This window comes from Ictalurus punctatus, chromosome 8, assembly GCF_001660625.3.
Source record: "Ictalurus punctatus breed USDA103 chromosome 8, Coco_2.0, whole genome shotgun sequence".
Taxonomy (NCBI): Eukaryota; Metazoa; Chordata; class Actinopteri; order Siluriformes; family Ictaluridae; genus Ictalurus; species Ictalurus punctatus.
Window position 1 is genome coordinate 7,652,098 of NC_030423.2, and position 25,452 is coordinate 7,677,549.

At 38.5% G+C, this 25,452-nt stretch overlaps 1 protein-coding gene across 3 annotated transcripts in view; it reads right to left on the reverse strand.

Annotated features, from left to right (window-relative positions):
- zdhhc9 (zinc finger DHHC-type palmitoyltransferase 9) overlaps nucleotides 1–22,371 on the reverse strand; it is a 37,378-nt gene extending 15,007 nt beyond the window's left edge. Inside the window, exons 1-6 of one of the 3 annotated variants that reach the window (XM_053682235.1) lie at nucleotides 22,201–22,371; nucleotides 21,910–22,020; nucleotides 21,472–21,736; nucleotides 8,891–9,051; nucleotides 3,696–3,854; nucleotides 37–174 (exon numbers count right to left, since the gene is read on the reverse strand). In XM_053682235.1, coding sequence (XP_053538210.1) covers nucleotides 37–174; nucleotides 3,696–3,854; nucleotides 8,891–9,051; nucleotides 21,472–21,638 — 625 coding nt within the window. In that variant the 5' untranslated portion in view covers nucleotides 21,639–21,736; nucleotides 21,910–22,020; nucleotides 22,201–22,371. Of the gene's footprint in view, nucleotides 1–36; nucleotides 175–3,695; nucleotides 3,855–8,890; nucleotides 9,052–21,471 lie in introns of all 3 variants that reach the window. The other 2 variants (XM_017475012.2, XM_017475011.3) reach the window with 2 other exon arrangements.
- Between the last annotated feature and the right edge of the window lie 3,081 nt (nucleotides 22,372–25,452).

Below are 25,452 nucleotides of genomic sequence, written 5' to 3' on the forward strand. Positions count from 1 at the left end.
TTGAATGTGAGGATTCCCTTGGCTTTCAACACTCACGTAGTACAACATGGACGATGTCGAAGGTGAAGATGTAGATGGTAAGGAGGGAGAGAGAAAGTGTAAACAGGTAGAAGTAGCGGTAATTCCTCTTCCCCACACAGTTTCCAACCCATGGGCAATGATGGTCAAAGCGATCTAGGAGATAAAGTGAGAGAGACAGAATTCAGCCTCAGATGTGCTACTTGAAGTAGGGAGGTACCTAATGCTAAGTATCAGAGCAATAATCACTCCAAATGGACAGTTATTATAGTGAATTAGACATACAAAGTGCTACAAATTAAAGGAAAAATCAACAAATTGCCTTATTAAGGTACTACAACTACATTATTTATTTCCTTATTTACTCATGCAACTATTACTGTCTAGGAATAGTACCACCACATTAAAGCCAGATTAAATATGTGAGACTATAGCTGTGTTTTAGGAAGGTCAGTTTTAGAGTGCATTTCCAAGAATATAAACAGACAAATATAGAAGAATAAAACTCAATATCATAGAGTCAAGAAGTTTAGTGCTTTAGGGATTGCCATCAACGAGCTCTAGTTCATATCGATTGCACAAAATTGTTAAAAGTGGCCAAATGGAATAGATACAGAACATAAAGCATAACTGAAGTATTACAGTGTATTATTAGTTGCTGTTTAGTAATCCCATAGCATTAATAAAGCACAGGAATAAAGTACTTTCAACCAGGTTCACTGCTGCCTGTTACAGGCACGCAAAGGGTGAAATGCATCTACATATTACTATTCTGTCCCTAAACCCCAAATCTTCAGTGCATTGCAATGGGAGTATTTTACCAAAATATTGATATTTCCTGAAAATGTTTGAAGTGTCATCTTAAGTCATGTTCATATTGACTACAGCATCAATTCATTCCAGTGAGGAGCAGTGAGGAGATTCAGAAAGTCTGCGGGAGTAAATCAGGAAGCAGATAAACGTGCTGGGGATACAACAGGAAAAGTGCAAATCAAAAAAATAAAATAAATAAAGAAACAGTAAATGATAAATGAAGTAGTAATATAAAGTTATTTTAATGTAGTCTATTGAGTCTAATGAACAGATTTTTTAAAATAATATACATATAAAATATATAGTCCAGGAGAATATTTTTTTGCTTACTCTATAATCAGTTTTTGTTTTCAGATACATTTTTTTAATCATCAGATCTCCATGTTGGGGATTGTCTTTATTGAAATACAATAAAAAGACAAACTGGGCATCTTCACAGCAAAATCTTTTTAAAAGCTTCGCATCTGAAGTGAAGAATTCTGTATCAGTTGAGTATCAGCTGTCAGCCTATTCTCAGAACTCGTATATCGGTATCAAATCACAGATAGTAAAAAGGGATCAGTGCATCTCTAGCTCTGAGACTTACTGGAAGCAAATGCTTGTCTGAGGACAATGAAAGATCACTTTCTTTGTTGAGACACAAACCTGCTCATGATAAAGACAAGCACAACTCTTAAAGCTTACAGACGCAGACAATTTGTGCTACAAGATAATCCCTGCAGGAAGCACTTAACCTGAAAAAAACCCATAATACTTGTCTGCACCTGGGAATGATTAAGGAACAGGAAGAAACAAAGAAATACTCTACGGATCTGAAAAAGAAACAAACCACTTCAGCTAAATAGCTTTGTACATTTTCTGATCTACATTCTCATCAGCAGACCTGGCCCCTGGATACCATCAGTGGAAGATGGCTGGCTACTCTGCATGTGTTCATATATGTGTGTGTGTGTGTGTGTGTGTGTGTGTGTGTGTGTGTGTGTGTGTGTGTGCGCCAGACAGTGCAGCAGGTGCATAGAGGCCAGACAGACGGCCCTGTGTTCACGATGACTGTGCAAAGAAAAAAAAAAAGGTAAGCCTTCATGTATTTCTCCACTCGTGTCTCATACCTCAGCTCTCTGTATGTATACCTGGTGCCTCACCACTCAGCAATGTAGGATTAAGTACAGCATGCATGAGTACATTAAAGGTGGTGCCATGTTCTACATTCCAGCCATTTGCCACCCCAATCATAGAATAATAGAGTGTCTTAAACTAAAGTATATTTTAAGAAAAAACAAGCAAGGCATGTCCTTAACCGTGCAGTCCACAATACACTTTCATACATGCTACGTTCCATCACTTTTATCACGAAAGCCCTGCATGTCACTGACTCTTTAGATCAGTTAGCCACAAAATACGTTTACAATAAGAGATGCCAAAGGAGAGCTCTTAGCATCACCAGGGACCCAGTGCACTCCAATTACCGTCTGTTTACTCTGCTGCTGTGTGGTAGGAGGTAACAGACTATTCAGTCATGCACAACCAGACTGAGGGGCAGCTTCTACTTCAGAGCTATCAAGCTGATGGTTCCCACTCACACACAGACACTGATCTTTAAAACTGTCAAGCTGCTGGTTCCCACTCTCCTGGAACTGCTGCAATATTGGAATACTGCTACCCACTCAGTCAACATTGTGCAATATGTCATTATACAATCAGGACTGGAATGTCCAATACCATGCCTGGCTATACATTAACACGCTGTATTGCCAAAAAGTAATGCAGACACCTGACCATCACACACATATGTGCCAATTCCAAAACCATGGGCATTAACACAGATTTAGTCCCCTTTGTTTATTTAATAAAATAACCTCCACTCTTCTCGAAAGGCTTTCCTCTAGATTTTGGAAAGCGTCTGTGGAGTGTGGCTGTGGGGATTTGTGCTCATTCAGCCAATGATATTGGCACTGATGTTGGGTGAAAAGACCTGGCATGCAGTCAGCATTCAAATTCATCACAAAGGATTTCAGTGGGGTTGAGGTCAGGGCAAACTATGTCTTAATGGACCTCGCTTTGTGAAACAGGTTCCAGTGACAGGAAATAATAATGCTATAGCATACAAAAGACATTCTAGACAATTTTGTGGCAAAAGTTTGGGGAAGATTTGGGCGTGATGGTCAGATGTATACGTATCTTTTGGCCATGTAGTGTTGTTAAAATGGTTCAGCACATAGTTAAACTAGTTAAAGCTGTTATAATGAGTTTTGTGCACTACGTGTACTGCCTTACTTCCTGTATTGTAGTATGTACTGTCTTGTAATGTTTGTCACAGCCTTGCACTACCTGCAGTGTTGCATCTGCACTGAACTATTTCTGTGATTTTAATGTGCTTTCGTTATGCTAGGAAGTATAATGACAAAGGTTTTTTCCAATCAAACACAACTGCTAAACAACTACAGACTGCAGTCATGCCATATTTGTAGATTATTATTATAAATAACGTTCAAACTGTATAGAAATTTTAGTCATAGCAAGGGATTTCACACTTCATTTACACCTGCAAGGGAAAAAATTTGAGATGTGTCTGAAGCATGTAAGCTTAAGTGAACTGTCTGCGGCTGTGCTTCAAAAACCCTTCATAAACGAGTTTGGCGTAAACTGATTTTAAATTACAACTACATATAAAGTACAAACACATTTTGCACACAAACATCCTAGTAAAGTGGTTTTGTTTTTCGAATCGTCATTCAGCCATCTTGTGCACTAAAACTTTTAAATGGCGGCATATCTTCACTGGTTTCACTCATACGCTGGTGCCCCAGATTTCCCCATGGGAGGGCGCATGCACACGCACACACACACGCGTATGCCAAACTCACCCACACAGTTGTCACAGATGCTACAGTGGGAAGCACGAGGAGGGCGGAAGATCTTGCAGGTGTAACAGTACTTCAGCTTGACAATCTGGTTGTTGATCTGCACGTTCCTGATGCGGGGAGGAGGGCGCTGTCCGGCCGGTACGTTGCCATTGGCTGCCTCTGTAAAACGAGGAAAAATTTAAATGCGTCAGTGTGGGGTCAGGTCCATTCACAAGCAGGCATGATGTGCTGCCCCAATACAGAATAAGTAAAAACTGCATGGATATGTACAGTTAATGATATATACAAATGATATACACATAGATCTCACACAGGTTTTAGAATTTAGGTCATGGATAAAGAGTTTTATTTTAAATATGCACTTTAGAATGTTAAAGAAAAAGACTAGAGTGAAAACAACAACTTTTCGTGCTAGAGAATGAAAAGCATTATACAGTGAGCAAAAAAAGCTGCCAATTTTACAACAGCATATTAATGGTGTAATCAATTCAATAAATCCCTGGTTCTTTCTTTACCCACACACAGCTTTACTTGGTCTACTTCTGCCTTCACAGCAGGCTTGGCAGAATACTTTGTGCTTAAAGGACAGAACATTTTGATTAGTGGTGCGTACTGATTTTCCATCACTGCTTTTGCAATAAAATGCTAACAGCCTAACATTCACTCAGGGACCAACCTTAATTAGGTTGAGGAGACAAAACAACACAGCTGCCTTTAGATTAACATGCCTGTAGCCGATAAAATCTATAACACATCTGTTCTCAGAACCAGTGCATACTCACACTAGGGTTGCACAGTAAATACCGACCTTTACAACACTGAATTTGTAAAATATTTTAATTTGAAAGTGTTCCAGAGAAAATAATGTTCAGATAAATACAGGCTGAGCTTTAAAGCAACCCCCAACTTTATCTAACATGATTAAGTTTTTTCAGGGTCATTCAAATGAGTAGAAGTGTGAAATTTGACATTTACACATTTTCGCTTCATTCTTTTAAGAAACAGGGAGAAGAAAACCTCATTGGTTTTGCATGTATAAAATGCATGTATAAAATGCATGTTACTGAACGATTAAAAAAATATATATATAATATAGGCCTGTCAGGTCCTAGAAAATTCTACAAAGATGTTAAGTACAGTACCTAATTAGAAACTGTGTCTATAAACTTTTCTAGTGTCTACAGCTTAACTGAAGTAAACAAGCGGCAGTTTTCTCCCCAAGTACCTGGTGGATACCGTAAAACCCTTTATGCATATACATATATACAATTGCAATCAAAATTATTCAACCCCCACTGCAACTCAGGTTTATTGTCAAAATTTACAGACTTTCAGTGTTTGCAATGAACAAATCAAACAAAAGGAATTGAAATAGTTCAACACCAACGAATGCTTCAAGTTTTTTCCCCCAAATTCAACTGAAAATGCAAATTATTTTGAAACTTCTCCAGTTTCAAAATTATCGCGGGCACGTTTAGGAGTGCACCTTAGCGCTTGTAGCCTCCACTGTTTTATTAGTCATTGTCAGACAGTGTTTGATAACTAAAATATCTCTCTCTCTCTTTGCCAGTATCAGCCAGAGGAGGATGTCCTCCATGAGTTTTTAATTTAATTGTTGTTTTTTTTTAAACCACAAAGTGGTATCGACTTTGGTATCGAGTTTCGTGCACTTTTGGTGGTATTGGTACCAACTACTAGATTTTTGGTATCGTGACATAAAAAATATATTATATATATATATATATATATATATATATATATATATATATATATATATATATATTTACATACATATATATACACACACACACACACACACACACACACACATACACAAGCTTGGAGGCACAACACAATGATCATGCTTTATTAATATGTGGCCACACCCATTTTTTGTTTGTTTGTTTATTCGCATTACTAAGTGGAAGATATAGTGTACTTATCTCGTTCTGATGCCTTAGTAAATCATGTCTATGCTTTAGGATCCCGTATTCATGTGTTAATAAACTGTTGCCATGAGGAGGAAACTAGGATTCAGCTTCACAGTAAAATTACACAGTAAAAAACAAGGCCAGATCCTAAAAGGAACACTTTAGTCACTAAAAGTCCAGGTTTAGTGCATATAGATCACTACAATGGCAATGACTCCTGCACCTAAATATAGCTAAACATTAACAGGAGAGCTCATTTATCAGCTCTATGCTGTGTCATGTGAAGTGCTTCTGCCTTGTCACACCCACTCTTCCTCATGGTGCTGAGAAGCGAGAGGATGGAGTAGAGACGAAGACAGAGCCGAGCACGTGCATCTTCAGCAGAGTCAGAGGCTCTGAGCCTATGAGGAAATGGCAGGGTGGGGGTGGGGAGGACGGAGAAAATTCGACCGCAGTCAGCCCTATTGGAAATGGGCGAGGCACAGCATAACAGTGTATGTGTACTACCAATTCAAATCAGACGGTCAAAAAATTATTCAATGTGCAGTAAAAAGTCCTCACTAACAAATAGGTGATACTGTAGCTAAAACCAAACTTTATATTTTGTTACACCAGCCAACATTACGCCAGTCTTAACTGAGTATGCCCACATTTGAGCTACAACAGATGCGTATCAGCTTGTTACTAAGCAAACTATCCAATTACCCATAGTTATCTTGCTAATGCCTGCCAACAGCATTACAAACTATATTTGAGAACACATTCAGTGACGCAGCTTGCAAAGTCATACTGGCTGCTGAATACAACATCACAGTCACTTTACATCATGTGGCATTAAAAATAATAAATAATGAAAACCATAATACATTCCACAAATACAACCCCAATTCCAAAAAAGTTGGGACAGTATGGGAAATAAATAAAAATAAATAAATAAATAAAACCGCCATTTGAAAATTTAATTCACCCAGTACTATATTGAAAACACATTGTTAACACTTTATTTGATGTTTTACTTTATGAATCTTATTTAGTTTTGAAAATATACTCTCATTTAAAATCTCATGACTACAACACACTCCAAAAAAGTTGGGACAGTTATCTGTTTACCACTGTGTAACATCACCTTTTCTTTTAATAACACTTATTAAGCTTTTGGGCGCTGAGTGAAGACACCAGTTGGTTAAGTTTTAGCAAGTGAAATTTTCCCCCATTCATCCATTATGCATTTCTTCAGCTGCGCAACTGTACGGGGCCTTCGTTGCCTTATTTTGCGCTTCATAAAGCACTACACATTCTCAATCGGAGACAGGTCAGGACTGCAGGCAGGCCATGCTAGTGCCCGCACTCTCTGCTTATGCAACCATGCGCTTGTAATCTGTTGTCCTGATCTGGATGGCAGCATATGTTGCTCCAAAATGTGTACATAACTTTCTGCATTAATGGTGCCCTCACAGATGTGCAAGTTACCTATGCCATGGTCACTGACACACTCCCATACCATGATAGATGCTGGCTTTTGGACCTGACACTGATAACAGCTTGGATGGTCCTTTTCCTCTTTGGCCCGGAGAACATGATGGCTGTTTTGTCCAAAAACTATTTGAAATGTTGACTCGTCCAACCACAAAACACGATTCCACTGTGCTACTGTCCATCTCAGATGCCCAGGGAAGTCGGCGGCGCTTCTGGACAGTGTTGATGTTTGACTTCTGCTTTGCATAGTAAAGCCTTCAGTTGCGTCTGTAGATGCAGCGGCGAATGTTGTTGTCTGACAAAGGTTTACCAAAGTATTCCCGAGCCCATGTCAGGATATCAATTACAGACTCATGACGGTTTTTAAGACAGTGACGTCTGAGGGATCGGAGATCACGCACATTCAGAAGTGGTTTTCAGCCTAGCCCTTTATGCACCGAGATTCCTTGAATTTTTAATTATATTGTGCACTGTAGAAGGTGAAACGCCCAAAATCCTACTGATTTGTCTTTGGGGAATGTTATTCTTAAAGTGCTGGATTATTCACTGATGCATCTGTTGGCAGATTGGTGAGCCTCGACCCATCCTTGCTCTTGAAGGACTAGGCCTTTTATGGAGGCTCCTTATATACTATCATTAGACGATTGCCTCACCTGTTTCACATCACCTTATTTCAACTTGTCACATCGCTATTAGTCCTAAATTGCCCCTGTCCCAACTTTTTTGGGACGTGTTGCATGCATCAATTTCAAAATAAACATTTATCTTCAAAAAAATAAACTATGCAGCTGATTAGGTAAAACATCAAATACCTTGTCTTTATATGCTTTTTCGTTTAAATACAAGTCAAAGTACATTTAAAAATCACTCCTAGCTCCCAAGCTTTTCGGAATTGGTGTTGTATATAAATGAGTAAGGACTAGAGATGCACAATACTGGTGTCGATATTGAAACGTATTGACGCATCAGCCGATCCTGATAACAATCCTATACTAAAGTTTAAAATGAGTGATTTTTAAATGAAACACTTCACTTCGATGGTGCCCTGTGGTTCTCTATAACACTACAGGAAGAAATACACAGCCATCAACATCACTTATACAAAACTGTTCAGGTGGCTGTAATTATCTTGTTACCTACTCTATGTACTATGCACTCTATAGGTTACGTTGTGCTACAGTCAATTTTGGCTAGATTTGTTACACTACAGAACTGGATTCATTCTTTTTTCCCAATTTGTTTTTCTGCTGATATTGGTCCAATATCAGCAGAAAATATCAATAATAATAATAATAATAATAATAATAATCACTCTTGTTTTGGGAGAGGACAATTCCATCCGTCCTTCCCAGCACTCTCTAAAGCCATCTAAAAGCAGGCTTAGTATAAACATGCCAGATCAGACACATAAATGGTTGACTTAGCTAACCAACAACAATGGGTAGAATTTGACTTTGTGCCTTCTTGGGCATAAATTTTATTTTATGGTCTTAAATGTACACCTGGAAAGTCTGACAGACTAGGTGTAAGCACTGTTCTTTTGTTCCACAGTATAAAATGCAACATAATTCAATAGCAACTCAATAAGAAAACACAGATGCACTGCTAGGGTTCAAAAGCCCCATGAATTTGTGCACGAGTCCAGAGCATGCAGACTGACTAAATCTGCCTGATGACTAAATCGTCACCGTCCTGCTTATGTCCTGAGGCTTTTAGACATGCAACTGTTGACCTCATCATCCTCCCCTTTGCCCTCTTATAATCATAAAATCCTGAAAACAGACTCACCAATCTCCATCTCAATGAAGTTGGCTTCCTCAGGGAGGGCTCGAGGGAGCACGCCTGGGTCACTGAAGCTTGTCCTTAGCAACATAGCCATGACAAACAAGAAGAGAACCACGGCAAAGACCGGGATAGCTGCAGAAAGATGGACCGCCAGGTATGGGCACCTGCAAGGGTCAAAACACAAACACTGTGATCTTGTATCTTTCCCCCATGTGATTTGAGTTAATACAGTTTATACACAGATTCGATGTTGGAACATGCTGGAGAATCAAAATATGACCTCAGATGCACTGAACACACAACAGGAAGCCTTCTAGGCTCAACAATTCTGCAAAAGTAAATAGAGGAAATGTGTATTGTTTATCTTATAAGATCAAATAAAACTGCACACAGTGTCTGTATTTCCCCCACCTCATGGAACCTTTTTAAAGTAGTAAAACTGCTAAAGGCTAGAAAACAAACAGAATACTACCTGGGCCAGCATTTCCAAAGCACTTTGCAGTGACAAGAGAGCATTAGATACAGCTCCATATCCTCAGGTAAAAATACTGACACCTCTAATCCAAAATGCTTTGTGAAACATGGCTAATTTAATATTCAGCTAATCTGTCCTTATAACGTATATTTGTTTCCATCTGTACCTGTCATTTTTTATATTTAATACATTTAAAAATACACATGGACAGTAATATACTGAATCAGCTCATTCTGATATATATGTTACAGTGGGGGAAATAAGTATTGAATGCGTAAAAAAAAAATTTAATTAAATATATTTCCAATGAGGCTATTCACATGAAAATTTCACCAGACTCCGATGTTAACACAAGAAATCTGCACATATAAAGAAATCCAAACATTAAAATCCATAAATGAAGTTATGTGTAATAAAGAGTAATGACACAGGTAAAAAGTATTGAACACGCTAACTGAAATGTATCTAATACTTAGTGGACAAGCCTTTGTTTGTAATGACATCTTCAAGACGCTTCCTGTATGAAGAAATTAATCGGTCGCAGTATTCAGGTGTGATTTTGGCCCATTCTTCTAAACATATTGTCTTTAAATCTTGTTCAATTGGATTCAAGTCAGGTGACTGACTGGACCATTCTAACGCATTGATTTTTTTTCTCTGAAACCAATTGAGTTTCCTTTAGTGTGCTTTGGATCATTGTCCTGCTGGAAGCCCACCCACGTCTCATCTTCATCATCCTGGTGGATGGCAGCAGATTCTTCTCTAGAATCTCCCAGAAAAGGGCTCCAGTTATCATTCCTTCAATTATATGAAGTCTGCCAGTACCATGCAATGAAAAACAGCCCCACACCATGATGTTTCCACCTCCAAACTTCACTGTTGGTATAGTGTTTTAAGGGTGATGTGCAGTGCCATTTCTTCTCCAAACATGGTGTGTAGTATGACAGCCAAAAAGTTCCATTTTGACCAGACTACACTCTCCCAGTATTTCATAGGCTTGTCCAAATGAGGTGTAGCAAACTTTAAATGAGCTTTGACATGCCTTTTCTTTAGCAATGGAGTCTCGTGGGGCGAGCGTGAGCGGTGGAGTACATTGCCTATTGTTTTCTCTGTAACATTGGCATCTGCTGCCTCCAAGTGTTTCTGGAGCTCTTTCTGAGTGGTCCTTGGCTCTTGGGCTACTTTTCTGACTATTCTTCTGACTCCCTGGTCAGAAATCTTGAGCTCCTGTCTGTGGCCAGTTGATGATGGAGTGATGATGCTTCCACTTGTGGATAATGGCCCCAATGGTGCTTACTGGAAGATTCAGAAGTTTTGAAATACGTCTGTATCTGATTCCATCAATATGTTTTGCAACAATAAGGTTGCAAAGGTCTTTGCAGAACTCTTTGCTTTCACCCTTCATGAGATGTTTCTTGTGTGACACCTTTGTAACTAAAAGCCTTTTTAAATACCATCAATTTACTAACCCATCTGATATTAATTTGCACAGAAAGGGGGTATAATTACTTCCGGATTTCAGCTGGTTCCTTGCCTTGGAGAACTGCTTTTTCTTAGTGTGTTCAATACTTTTTTCTTGTGTCACTCCACTTTATTACACATACCTTTATTTATGGACTTAAATGTTGTGAATTCTTTATACTTCCAGATTTCTTGAGCTAATACTGATTTCTGGTGAAAATTTCATGTGAATAGCCTCATTGGAAATATATTTACTGAAAAAAATGTTGACACTTCCAATACTTATTTCCCCCAAGGTATGTTGCTCTGTCTACAAAATGGTAAGGCCAAGGGTGTCTGTTCACACAAAAAGAAGCATTTTGAATACTACAGTTGTCACAGTTCCATTTTTATTACTTCAATACCAATTACAGGGCATGTACAGTATATATATAGAGCTACTCGGGATAAAATTTTGATCTTTAGAATTCTAAGATTCTTAGAAATCCAGAAACTTACCCCTAAACTTAGGCCTAAGAATAAGAGTAATGTAAAAAAAAATCTTAATAGTATGAGAAATGAGTATCTAGGAGCACTTCGGGGGTTCCTCAAACTGTTAAGCGTAGTGAAAGATGCCAACACTGAGAGAAACAGCACATGCGCATACATCTTCAGTCAGTGTTAATAAATATGTAGGCTACAGCAGCAATTCATTGACGATGTAGAGTTTACAAAGATGTACTGGATCAATCACATGGTTGTCCTTTGTTAATCACAGATTTCATTTATCAAATACAATGCAAACAACACAATATTGTCATGCATTGATGCATGGAATATGGAATATAAACATAAATAAAGACACATTTCAGTTCTTAGCTAGAATTCTTGCCTTTACTCGGATGATAATCACATAACATAAGAAAGAGTATTATTAGATTTAGCTCTTTCGGGGCACTGGGTCTTGACATAAACTAAATGTAATGGGTTTTAATACAGTCTCCAATTATATGTGGAAAGAACAGATCATATTTTGATATTTATTTATGGTATTTAGTTAGCACATACAATCTTTTCTCACACTCATCTATAGTTCGGGTGTAAAGATCCATCAATATGCATCGATGTATTGATTAAATAACCATCCGATGTACCTATGCAATGCGTAAACATCAGTGCGTGTATGACTTTAAGCTGGACCTTTGCCACAACATAGTACAATCAGCGATCAAGAAAAAAAAATTTTCTTTAGTTAGATACAAATCATGGGTTTGTAAAAGTGTGTTGTTACTGAGGCACTAAACATTTATGTGAAATTCTACACAATAACTCCTACCATGGTGTAGGAAAGGGTTGTTTTTTTTCCAGCTTTGTTTTGCTGAGTGTGAAAATGTCAAATCTTTATATTTCAAATGTCAAAGTTTATGTTCATCATTGGTCCTTATTTGCACTGAAATATGTAACATTTCATAAGGAAGAAAGCTCAATACATTTTTCAGAATATATTTTGGTTGCATCTGTGAATGAATAGAAACATTACTGATTGTGAGGAAATAGACACAGTCAATCGCAGGGCCCTGAATCTGCATTGACTCTATTGCATTTTTGCTGCTAATGTATTTATAAAAACATCATATTCAATTTCTTGTCACTATTCTACACTTTACCTGGCTGCTACTGCAATAACTGCTATGTCCATAGTTGGTATAAGTTGATCTGCTGAATACTAAGTCATAGCATGTTATGTTTATAATTATACCATTTTTAAATTATATTGTTACTCTTTGGCACCTGTCTTTTGCACTACCTGTTATATCAGACACTTCCACACTAAACTGTGTACTGGTCGGTACTACATTGTCACTTACTGAGCCTACTGTCCTGTTTTAGTAGTATTTTATTGTCCTGTGTTGTTAGCACGTGAACTTTATGTAAACGTGTGTAGATCTTATTTAGTTCCGTGTCGTCTCATGTGGTTAGCGTGTTGTTTTATGTAGCACCATGGTCCTGGTGGAACGTTGTTTCGTTTCACAGTGAAACGAAATAGGTGTACCAGCTGTATATGTTCGAAATGACAATAAAGTGAACTTGATCGATCAAATCGAAAACGCATTGTGGTAGTCATTGAGGTATCGGCAAATATTCAATCGCTGGCTAAAAGAATCTAGATTAGATCATATCGTCATGAGACTTGCGATTTACACACCTAATCTATAGTGGGCAAAACAGTTAGATATGAGGCATTAATCACCTCTATCATGTACTGGCAAACCATTTTTATATATCGAATAGTCAGGTTGAACCATAATCTACCCTTATTCTTATTCTACTCTTCTTGTTTCTATTCTTATTCCTTATTCTACCTTTAACCTTTCTTGCTTTCTTCCACCAGCATTTCAGTCAGACCTCATACAAACTTGCTCATGTTGGCTGAGTTGCATGGGAGGAATTTTTAATACCTTTTGCATACTGTATGTGTGTGCGTGTGTGTGTGTTCTCTGCCTGTCTTAATCAGCAAAGTAAGAAGAAATTGACCAATTCTCTCTCCTTTTAGCCAGTCTTTTTTGAGGGGATGAAACCCGTTTTCTTCATCTGCGCACTTGCCGCTGGAGACATTGAGCGTGTGTCAACCATCCGAGTCAAAGAAGCACACACAACTTAAGTCATCCATGGACAAAATAAAACGTTCAGCTTAGGGTTAGCCTATTTCAATACAGCTTTGAAAGTATCTGACATTATAGAATTTAACCTTTCCCCACATTGTAGCACTGAAAATGTATGGAACTACAAATCCATGTCAAACCAGTGGAGATTTCAAGCAGCTCTACTAGGTATTAGGCCTATACTTTAGCAACAAAATGTGGGGAAGATGGCATCCTCCTTTGCAGCAGACAAACAGTGCCACTCTTTAGTCATAGCTAAGAGTGAGTCAGAGTTTAGGATAGTAAATGTTAAGGCCAAGTCTTAGACAGAAGAATCTGGGCAGATCCCATCATTTTTGTGGGCAACTTGGGTGCTCTAAAACTACTTCCTCAGGCTCACTACAGACTATCCACTGCACTGAGCTATTAATAGAGGAGGCTTGAGTCTCCTCCCACTCAGCTGCATGTGGAGTGCTTCTGCACTACTAATGTATGGGCTATATATCGTTGTTGCCGTCCTTGCACTGTGACAAATACATCAGCTTCAAATGCATTGGGAGTGGCCACCTAACTGCATAGATTTAACATAGATCCACCCTGATGTAACTGCACAAACAATGTGAAGGCTGACCATTTAAAGTCACACCAGACCATAAACCTTTGCAGCACGTTTCATTAATCCAATCGGAGCGCTGGCAGCCACTTCCATGCTGTGACGTTACGTTGCTGGGCAGGTTGCCTTTTTTCGGCTGCTCTCTGACATGGTGCCAAGTCCAGTAGATCAATTCTGCTGGGTTTCAACACAGCAACAGAGCAATAGGGAGAGAATAGCAAACCCATTATCATAATTTCCCAACAGACAAGTGGAAATGAGTTGAACAACAAGTTGTCCTGAAACTGGGTAGACAAGTGTGGTGCATCAGCATAAACGATGTCTCAACCAGTGGGACAGGTATGGTCTGTTTGGCTGGTGTTGCCTTGTCACCAGGAATGAATTTAAGGGGCAGGGAAAAAAAACAATATATCTAACAAAACACTCTACTGCCATAAGCCAGCATGCAAAGAAAGGGATGACTCTGTGTGTGTGTGTGTGTGTGTGTGTGTGTGTGTGTGTGTGTGTGTGTGTATGAGGCTTTCTGCTATATCATCCTCCTCCTGATGACTACCCTATGCATCTCAGACTAACTTCATCATTACTTCCCATCATAGCTCAAAGCTTCCTGCACTATCACACTGCAGTGCATATGATCTCTGTTCTACTAATCAATAAAAAAAAACTATTAACTATTAGATTAGAACTTTGTTTTTTCTCCACCCTAACCTGAATTACAGTCAACCCTGATAGCCATCTCATGCTGCTTTTAAAGCTACTGTACATACACATAATGCACTAGATTACTAGGATCTCACTGACAATTCTGTATTGTCCCTGAACTGCAGTGCCACATAAACGTGCTTTAATTTCTAAATCACAGTACAGTGGAATAGATTTGTTGACTATTGTCATACACAATAATAATAATAATAATAATAATAATAATAATAATAATAATAACAACAACAACAACAAATTAACATAAAACTCCTTATCACAGCTTTCCACCAGCCAGGTCACTTGTCTCTTTGTTAGTGGTGCCTTTCTTTCTCTAGCTGCGCTTTTGTAAGCCAATAGATTTGACTTAGGGTGTGTACATGTATAAATATACACACACATACATGTATGGTGTGATGGTGCACAGAGAGAGACAGAGAGAGAGAGAGAGAGAGAGAAGGGAAGTAAGGCAATCAATACTACTGCATTATCACGCTAGCCTCTGGGTGGTTCAGTACAGATGCTTGGGGTGGGGGTACTTAGCCTTCTTTACTAAAAGCCTTCTAGAGGAGCATCCGCTACTCCCACTAGGGAGCAGAGGAAGGGTGGGCAGGGAAATGGCTGTTTGACGTACAAAGGCTGAGTAAGATTCTTAAGCATAGGGCACATACAATGGGTAATTAAAGAGACAGGCAACATCAGCCTACTATCAATAAAACTATCAAATTAAGAGTAAAAGGACAATATTCAGTCTGCATATTGCTAAAATAACATTTTCATAGCAATCACTTAGGTTATAGACAGTTTAATGGGTTTCAAAAATACATAGTGTGAGAAATATGGCAAAAAATTATGTTATTCGTATTATTATATGTACCGTAGTTAGGCTAAATATCCTTTCAATCTTCTGTCTGTCAACCAAACTTCTCTTCAAAGCCCAACCCTCCAAAGACACGCACACACAGTGCAACATACTGGAGCAGCAGGCCGTCTGTTCAGTGCAAACATTTACACACCCCGATTTCATATTGAGAAACTTAGCACTGCATACACTGATTGAATTTGTAGAACTTACCCATTGCTATGTCCCACTTAGTTTTGGTTAAGGTTGTAATGTTCAACAAGCTTTGGAGTCCAGAATGCCAAATATGAAGCATTTAAATAAAAGTGGTAGAAAAATGATCAAGTGGAACAAGGTGGAACAATGGTCAGTATGCATTTTGAAAGCTATATCCTATAAGCAATAAAACTAAACCACGTAGCATAATTGTGCAGCAGGTAGTGTAAGTGTATCACAGCTCCAGGGTTCTGGGTTTCAACCCCGAGCTCAGGTTAAGGAAGAATTTTGCGTGGGTTTCCTCCAGGTTCTCCAGATCTATCTTTCCTTCCAGTAATCCCTAGCGATCCAGGTGGAAGATATAGAAATAAAAGGGCAGCATTTTCCTACAGTGCAGGGAGGCAGTTCAATGATAACACTTTAAGAGTTAACCCCCCCACTAGTTCTTGATAAATATTGCCAGTGTCAGCTAGCCAACATTGAATAGTCTGTTGCCATTCTCCATTTCATACTTGTAATCATTTCAATAATAATAATAACGTTATTGTATTTTAGCTTTACATGGCCCTAACCAGCATGTTAACAAAAACAAAGAAATGCTTTGTTAGCCATGCTAGCTAACATATTTTAGAGCAGACGTTTGTGTTGCATGTGATTTTTGACAGGCGTAAACTGGCAATGTTAAGTCCAGTTCCTACACCTCTCCTCTTATGCTCCCCCCACACATGCACACACAAAGAGACACACACATACTGTAGTGTAAAATTATAAGGTCTTGTAAGATTATTTAGAGTTTCCAATTAGTTTATAGTACAAGCAGTTGAATTAGCTAGCTAACTATATGATTTGCAGCATAATGATGCACTCTGGTAGGATCACACCAGATTACACCAAAACCTACGAAGCAAAATAATGATATGTTCAGACGCAAAGCAAGTTCTGAGTCGGTTTTCAAGCCCTTGAAATCTCGCAGGTCTTTACGGTGGGCAACTAACCATTGTTACTTCTTTTCTTCACTTTTGTTTGGTCCCACACCATTTCTTGATGCTGTCTTTTCAGCTCCACTTATTTCATTTTCTTGGTGTCATGAGCTACTGCCAGCAAAAACTAATAGTCAAGTTCCTGGCCACTGCATCCACAAGATTCATCAATAACTCCGAATCCTACGCTGATCTCTTACGATACCATGCTAGTGATTCACCTGCTGTTTAATTTCTAGCATATTCTAGTTTGCAGACACACAAACTAATAATAATAATAATAATAATAATAATAATAATAATAATAATAACAACCACCACCACACAGGGAAGTCAAAGCCAAAGTTAGAGAGAAAAGTTCTTCTCAAGGCTTCTACATTAGTGAGAGCAATTGGCCAAAATGTTTGCAGATTTAATATAATATATTCATTCCATTCAGTGGTTAACAATAATACCTGACATGATTATAGTTGGAATAACACAGTGATTCCTGCAAGAGTTAAGTAACATTTTGTGATACATACATTATATGAGAAAGCTCCTCACAATACAGCAGGCAGGTCTTCCAGGATTTTCCGATCTGAGAAATTTACGCAAAATCAAGAAACTCTGCAATATTCATTGGAGCTTGCGATTTTCCGAAGAGTTGGGCCAAGATGCGTCATGTGACATCATAACAAAGCACATTCAGTCAAAGCGCTCCTCAATTCACGCGTACATGAGTACAGCTAAAAGGTCTCATTTACCAACAAATGTCACTGTGGAAGAACATGCTAAACAATTTCGTGCAACTGCAATTTTGCCAATTCAAGTATTTTTTTTATCACATTTTTAAAAAACCCACAGCAAAATCAAGCATTTTTGGCCACAACAATCACAAAAAATCCTGTGCGGACTGAGCAACGCATGACTCCTTGTATCGTATTTATGAGCCCAAATAGCAGATATGCCTAAAAGATAACTGCAATATATTTCTTAATAATGAACTGTTTCTGATATTAAATATGTACTACAAAAACTACTACTAACTACTTAAGACTTATTCTACTTCTATTCTGATCTTAGTATACATGTGTAAATTAAAAATGTTGTCCTAATAGACATTGTGATCTTTAATAAAGATCTTTGCCACTGTAATACTTTAATATGCATTATGAAAAAAAAGCCCATTAAAGTGATAAAGGCACAATTCACCTCACAACAGATACAAAGGACATCAGTGCACTGTGTAACTAAAGTGTGTATTCACTTTAAAGTCTTTCTGCAGTCCAGTCTCTAACAGAAAGGAGAGCTCTCCATGACAAAATTAAGTGAATTTCTTTGATCATCCCCCTTTATTATATGAGGGTTTTTTGTTTTTTTAGAAAACCTAAAGTGAAAATTGAAACTGGTATTGGTGTAGCTTAGGTGTCACTGAGAAGGAGAAGATGCTTAATCAATGCTTAATCCTTAATAAAGAGTTTAGTTCTTCAGGAATTAAATTATTTACAGAGCAAATGATTTACATAGAACAAGGGTTGAAGACTAACCAGGAATAAACTCATGGTATTTATGTGAAACACGGTATCTTAGATTTTAGAGAGAAGTAAACAAAAAAGCCTTTGGTATGCTTTAGCCATAGCAGAACTGGTAGTAAAGCTTACACTGCTTTACAGCAAGTCAAATCTACCATGAAAGTGAAGAAAGTGCACCTGTCTCACACAAGTGGCTACTTATAACACAACGGGAATAAAGTATAGTGCAGTCCAAACATTTCAATCAAATGCTCTTGCATTTGTACACAAATACAGTGTAGTGACAGTACGGCAGTACAACTCGATTTTGTCAACCACTATAGATTTTCAGATACTATTTCTATAATGAATTACAAAACTTCAGTGGATATATTTGTGCTCCAGAACTACTGCAATTATAGCCATAAGGAGTGCAAACATCCCTGTGGTTTATGAAGGGTTACATTTTCAGCATTTAGTGTTGAGTGGCCAACAGGAACAGGCAGACAATGGAATTGATATGATCATTTGATATATTTGAGAAATATGCTTAACGGATATCCAAGTTCCACCCCGACAGATAAAGACTGTGTATGTGGTTTGTGAAAGTAAGAAACATAATTTTGTTCTACCATGTCACCCCTTGAATTATTATAATTCATATCCTCTTGTTGATCAATAGAACCATTTAAAAAACAATTACCTAAAAACTAACATTCAGGGAGAGAGAGCTCATAATTTTTTTTTTTTTTTTTTTTTTTAAAGCTATCTTCTGTAAAAATCAATTTTTGGTCTACTTGGTCTAAAGGGTATCACTGCTGGTTGGAAAAGGAAGTATTTCACCTGAATTTCTTCCCCAGAAGTATAGCTTGATACAAATGTCCTGAGATGGAGGGATAATCACCTCCAATGGCCTAAATTATTTCACACAGACATGCCCTATTCACTGCAAAACTCAACACTGCACCAAATAACAAGTTCAATACGAGTAGATAGAGGAAAAGAATGGCCATAGAGAAATGCACTGCAGTTTGAGGGACAGTCAAACTGATACTTCTGCTGTGGGGAGCAAAAGAATGACAAGTATATTGAGTAACAGGATCATAGATACTAATGAACCTTCACAAGTATATACAAGAGCACATATTTTACAATGTGATTATGTTTTCTATCTAATAGAAGAAGCAGAGAGAAACCGAAAGACTAATTGGTGCTTTGCTCTTCAATCTGTCCCAATGGGCTGCTTTGCTATGGAACATCCCAGGCACATAACCCAGTCTGATGGGAAATGGCCTAGCTGGGTTCAGGAACAGACAAAATCACACTGGCACCTTAGCTTAAAATTCTTAGTTTGGGACTTTTTCTGTGATAAAGATTAAATTCCATTAAGATTATGACTAAAGTCAGCTAATTTAAGCAGCTGGAAGCATTTTATTGGAATATGTTCTTGCTTTCGGCTGCTGTCAACCTAGGAAAGAGTAATGCTGATGGGCAATGGTATCTACCCAGCGCTTCTTGGACCTTATCCAACCCACTCACAAGGACATCAACTGTCTGTTCACAAGTCTCCATCTCTGTTAACTCAAAGACAAATACTACCTAAACCAATAAGTCAAACCAAAATACATGTGCACTAAGTTTAAGAATGCTCAAATTAGACTGTTGGCCGGAATGAACTCCTGCAAGTCCAAAACCTTAATACTGATTTCACATATGACAAATGGTCAGCATAATCATCATCACCAACAACTGACCATAACATTCATCAGCAACAAAAAGCAAGAGTAGATGTTACAAATGTTAAAAATGTCAATTTTTAATGGCCAAATGAATCTATAAGTGTTTCTTAGGCTTTACATAGTTTCCAAAAAAAACTTGTATTTATTCTATTTACAATGTGCTAAACCTATTTTTTGTCCTCTATTACTGTTAGTCCACCATAAGGATCCAGCACATTTGACTCAGATAGCTAGATAATCGAGTGTCTCAAATTACACTTCTGCTCTGTGGGTTAATTTCTAGGTTATCTCTCCCTATGAGGAATAGTTAACAGCAGCTCAAGTGTGAACATTGTGTACAGTAAACACCCCATCAGCCATCAGCAAATCCCACCTGAAGCATGGTCGTAAGCTATATAAGCTTCATCACAGACACAGAGTATACAACCATTTATTGTATACTGCGGAACAATCACAGTACTGGATTAATATTCTCATTTTGGCACTCTTTTAGCTTGTCATGAAAATCTCTAGTTCGGTTAGAATATAGGCATGCACATTCAAATCTCAGCAAGATTCTTTTCTCAAATACATCTCAAATGTGTGTGTCTCTATAGGGGGGTAGTTTGAACCGCAAGTCAGGACAACATAATGGAAGTCCTTGATCATATCATTTCATAAGTGTTGCAGACTGCTCAAGAGCAACTTCTAGCAAGCCCTTAAACACTGGTTGGGTTAACTATTGTACAGGCATAGAAGATTGAATAATGATGCTAGTGGAGGTAAGGCTATTAATAGAACCCAAAATACTTGCAGGTTTTCTTAAGGTCTAACATTGCTGTGGACATAGGTATGGACCAAATATTCTCAATACAGAGTATCACCATTGCGGTCAATACTGGTCTTACCACTGGACTGGTATCAGAATAGGTCGGATATTTTCTAAATCAATCCACTGACGCATTTTTTCCATGAAATTGTGTTACGTTGCCTGACACAACACCCTGCTTGCACATAAACACAGGAGACATTTTTGATTAAATCACCCCACCGTCATGCATCTAAGGTTACACATAATTTGATACCAGAAGCTTGTGTAGAATTTATAGGATAACATTATCGGATCAGAGCTCCGAGATCAGTTAGGTCGGTTGCATCTGTGGTCTTAAGAGCAGCCTGATGTCTAGTAATCCAGAAGCTAATGAATGCCACATGCATACATTTGCATCTGTCCATGTGGGAAAAACTAACAGATGCTACACAATGCACAACACCTCTCAGAAGGACATAGGTTGGGAATAAACTTGTTTCTAGTGGAATAACAAAGGAAGCAACATCACAGGCCTTGGTGTTGATTTTATTGTAATGCATATGCAGCAACCAGACTTGTTCAAGAAACTTAGATTAGGCCACACCATGCTTAATCTCTAACACACAGAAGAGGGGGTCTTTTGGGTGATAACTTACTCGAATGCGAAGAAGAGAGAGCAGGTCCCCATGATGAGAAAGAGTGTGAGGTAAAACACTCCCTTCTGTCTTGCCATCATCACACGGCCATCACAGCAGAAGGTGTTCTTTCCTGGCAGCTTTTCCCATTTTCTGGTAGATTTTTTCGGAATCATGACCGCCGACATGATGATACTTTTATTTCAGAGCAATGATTTGGAGATTCTGGGGTCACGTGTGTTTCTCACTAATCACTGCGGCGCGCGAGTGTAATAGGACTCAGTCACTGTAAAGGAAACAAAGCCGATATACAGGACACACGATTAAACAATGTGGAAGTTTTTTTTTTCTTTCTCCCAAATCCAAATCTGATCGTGGATTCACATGTTCAGAAGGCTGTTGGACATCCGAACAGATGCTTCTTAGTCGGCCAGGCTGTAGGCTGTGTGTATACTGTACCTGCCGATATATGAGTCTCCAGTGGAGTGTTAATGGTTTCTAACACAGTCCTGTTCCAGAGACGCAGAATTCCCGTGCCATGTCCAACCGCATAACCGTGCAGCACTCAGCCTGAAGAAAGCATCCAAAATAAGGGGGAAATCTCGTTAAGAATCGGTTCAGGTTGAAAACGAAAACTGTACTAATTCAAGCGGATACTGTAGCCTCAGCTGGAGACTGGACCTTGACCGACTGACATTCATGTCATGTCATTTAGTAGCGCAGTAAACAGGCGTTATCCCATACACATACATTTACACGCACAGACCGGCTCTTTTTCTTTCCTGGGACGTGGAACAGTCTCCAGAAACAATGTTTCAGTTTTGCAAAATAATAATAATAATAATAATAATAAATGACAAATTGCTGTGTACTCGCAGAATTTTCCTCGCGAGACGGAAAGCTGGATTGTGAATGGGAGCAGGAAACACGCCTAGATTGAACCGACTCATCTTAAAGGGCCAGTGCTGTACCGAGCATCCAGGAACAAAGGAAATCTATTTCATTTCCATCCTGACAGAGAGCCGTATTCAAAACAGCAACAGAATTTTGCCTATTAGGTAATACCATCTACTCCCTCTACTGTTGTTGTTTTGGGGTGTGTGTTTTCTTTTACCAATATGAGATAAACAGTGCTTCATTCACAATAATCGTAGGCTTAGGGGGTTCAATTCCTGCCACCGCCCTGTGTGTGTGGAGTTTGCATGTTCTCTCTGTGCTTCGGGGGTTTCCTCCGGGTACTCTGGTTTCCTCCCCCAGTCTAAAGACATGCAGTTTAGGTTTAGAGATTAGCATCTCTAAATTGTGTGTGAGTGTGTGTGTGTGATTGTGCACTGTGATGAGTTGGCACCCCGTGCAGGGTGTCCCCCGCCTTGTGCCCCGAGTTTTCTAGGACAGGGGTTCCCAAACTTTCACCGGGCAAGGTCCCCCAAATGGCATTAACATTTGGCCGAGGCCCCCCTTTTGCAAGATGTCTTTAAAACACATTAAAAATACAGACTTCTGAATATATCTCCCTTTTTTATTAATAATTGCATCTTACATCTTTACATTACATTACAATAGGAATTGAGTGTGTGTGTGTGTGTGTGTGTGTGTGTGTGTGTGTGTGTGTGTGTGGGGTTGTCTGAGAGTGAGAAAGAGAAAATCATGTATTTATTTATTTTTCACACCAAATTGTTGAGGCCCCCCTGGCACCCCCCACTTTGAAAACCACTGCCCTAGGATAGACGCCAGGTTTCCCTTAGATTTAGATTTATATAGTGCTTTTCTAGGCACTCAAAGCAGTTTATGTTGTATAGGGGGAAATCTCCTCAACCACCACTAGTGTGTAGCATCCACCTGGATGATGTGACGGCTGACATAGAGCGCCAGAACGCCCACCACACACCAGCTATTGGTGAAAAGGAGAGGAGAGCGATGTAGCCAATTCAGGGAAGGAGATTATTAGGGGGGCATCCCATGACCCTGTGTAGGATAAGCGGTACAGAAAATAGATGGATAGATGGGTGGGAGAAAATAATCTGTTGTGTTGGATGCTATACCACAGAAGATGTTGATTCATTTTCAATAGCAGCATTGCTCTGACAGTACAGGGTGTCCTAAAATTTTTCATACATAGGGGGAAATGAACACTTTTTAGCAAAATGTCTTTTTCAGTTTTTTTTTTTTCTTTTTTCAGATAGCCTTTAAGAATGCCTTTGACAAAGGAAGAACGTTTTGAAATCATTCTCATGGCTGGATCAGGAAGCTGTCACAAGGTTGAGATGGACTTTAACAGGAAGCACATCGCACACAACACGGTTACCAAACTCATTACAAATTCCTATAGACGGGAAGTGTTGCGGACCAACCGAGAACTGGACGTCCACCGATATCCACTGACGAAGGCACAACCAATGTGGTGCTGGCAGACATAGTCCCCTATGTATGGAGACTATTGGGATACCCTGTAGTTCTGGCTGCGAGGCAAACGAGGATGGGTTCCCTTTTGAGTCTCAAGGTTTCGTCCTCATATCGTCTCAGGGAGTTTTTCCTTGTCATCGTCGCCTCTGGGTTGCATACATTTCAAATCTATATCTTGAATTTATATATTTCTGTAAAGCTGCTTTGGGACAATGTCCATTGTTAAAAGTGCTATACAAATGAACTGAGTTGAATTGAAATACAGGTATACTATATTAATACTCTCGTTCTAATACGTCACAGATTCCAAACTCCTGTTCCTGCACATGTTCGTGTCTTCCCTTCTCTGATATAGCCACTTCAAATAAAGAAGGGCTGTTAAATCAGGTGAGTAGTTGAATCGGGTGTGTTGGGAGCAGGGTTATTACCAAAATGTGCAGGACATTTGGTACTCCATGACCAGGGTTGAGAACTTGTCGCTTCTGTAGTAAAAATGTACACAGGGACCTATATGGCAGACTCGCCATATAATCTAAGGCTAGTAATTAATAGAAAACATGTTCTTTAACAAAGAAAAACATATCATCATTGCTACAGCTTTCAGTAAGGAGACATTTATTTAATATTGATGGAGTCTCAGGTGTCAGCACTTCATTTTGTTGAGTAAGTTTTCCCCCATGGGAGAGTCTTCAGAACCCCGGACTTGGCACTTTCTATTTTCTCCGTTACAAGCTTCAATTAACTTTAAAGAGATTAAAAATAAAAAAAAAGAGAGATCCTGGAGGGAACAACTGTTTAATAGCTGCTATAAAATAAGTGATAACAGGAAATAACTTACATAATTTTGCAGATGTTCCACAATATTTAATGTTATTACAAATTGTTCAAAATTTATGATGTGTTGTGAATTCAAACTTACTGTGGTTTAATAGTAACAAAACACTTTAGGGAATGATATTACTGGAGAATAATCAACCACCCGATCATTATTTTCTTTTAACAGCACATCCCGTTATGTTTAATTCCTTGCTTCTGTAGTGATTAGGCCTGAGCACCCGTCATGCCAGTGGTTTTTATACAGCCATATGCAGATGCATAATTATTCATGCATAAAGCACATTAGTAGGTTCATCAGATAATTTCTAATGAAGCCAAGAGAAAATTTGTCATTATTATCCTGGATTAAGCAAATGTAACTCGAATTTGTGTAGCATCATCATCATATTGTTACTTATCAACCTCTTTTCATAATGTTTTGCTGCATCTGTTTTTCTGCATCCCACTCCGTCTTGTTTTGAAAAGCAGTATGTCTGATGTTTGCTCTTCTATTTCTTATCCTATTTCTGAAAAATCTTTTTTGTTGGTGTATTTATTGGTTTGTTTTGTCTTTCGATAATGGCAAAGTTCACATTGTCAGACCATCTGGTTTGAAAAAATAAATAAATAAACAAACAAACAAACAAATAAATAAATAGTTGAGCTTCACTGGCATGCAGTTTGAGAAAATATGGTAAACCTGGGTGCAATATTTCTCTTATTATTATTTTTTTAAACCATAATGATTGATCATATTTTAACAATGGTCAGAAGTGTGAATGT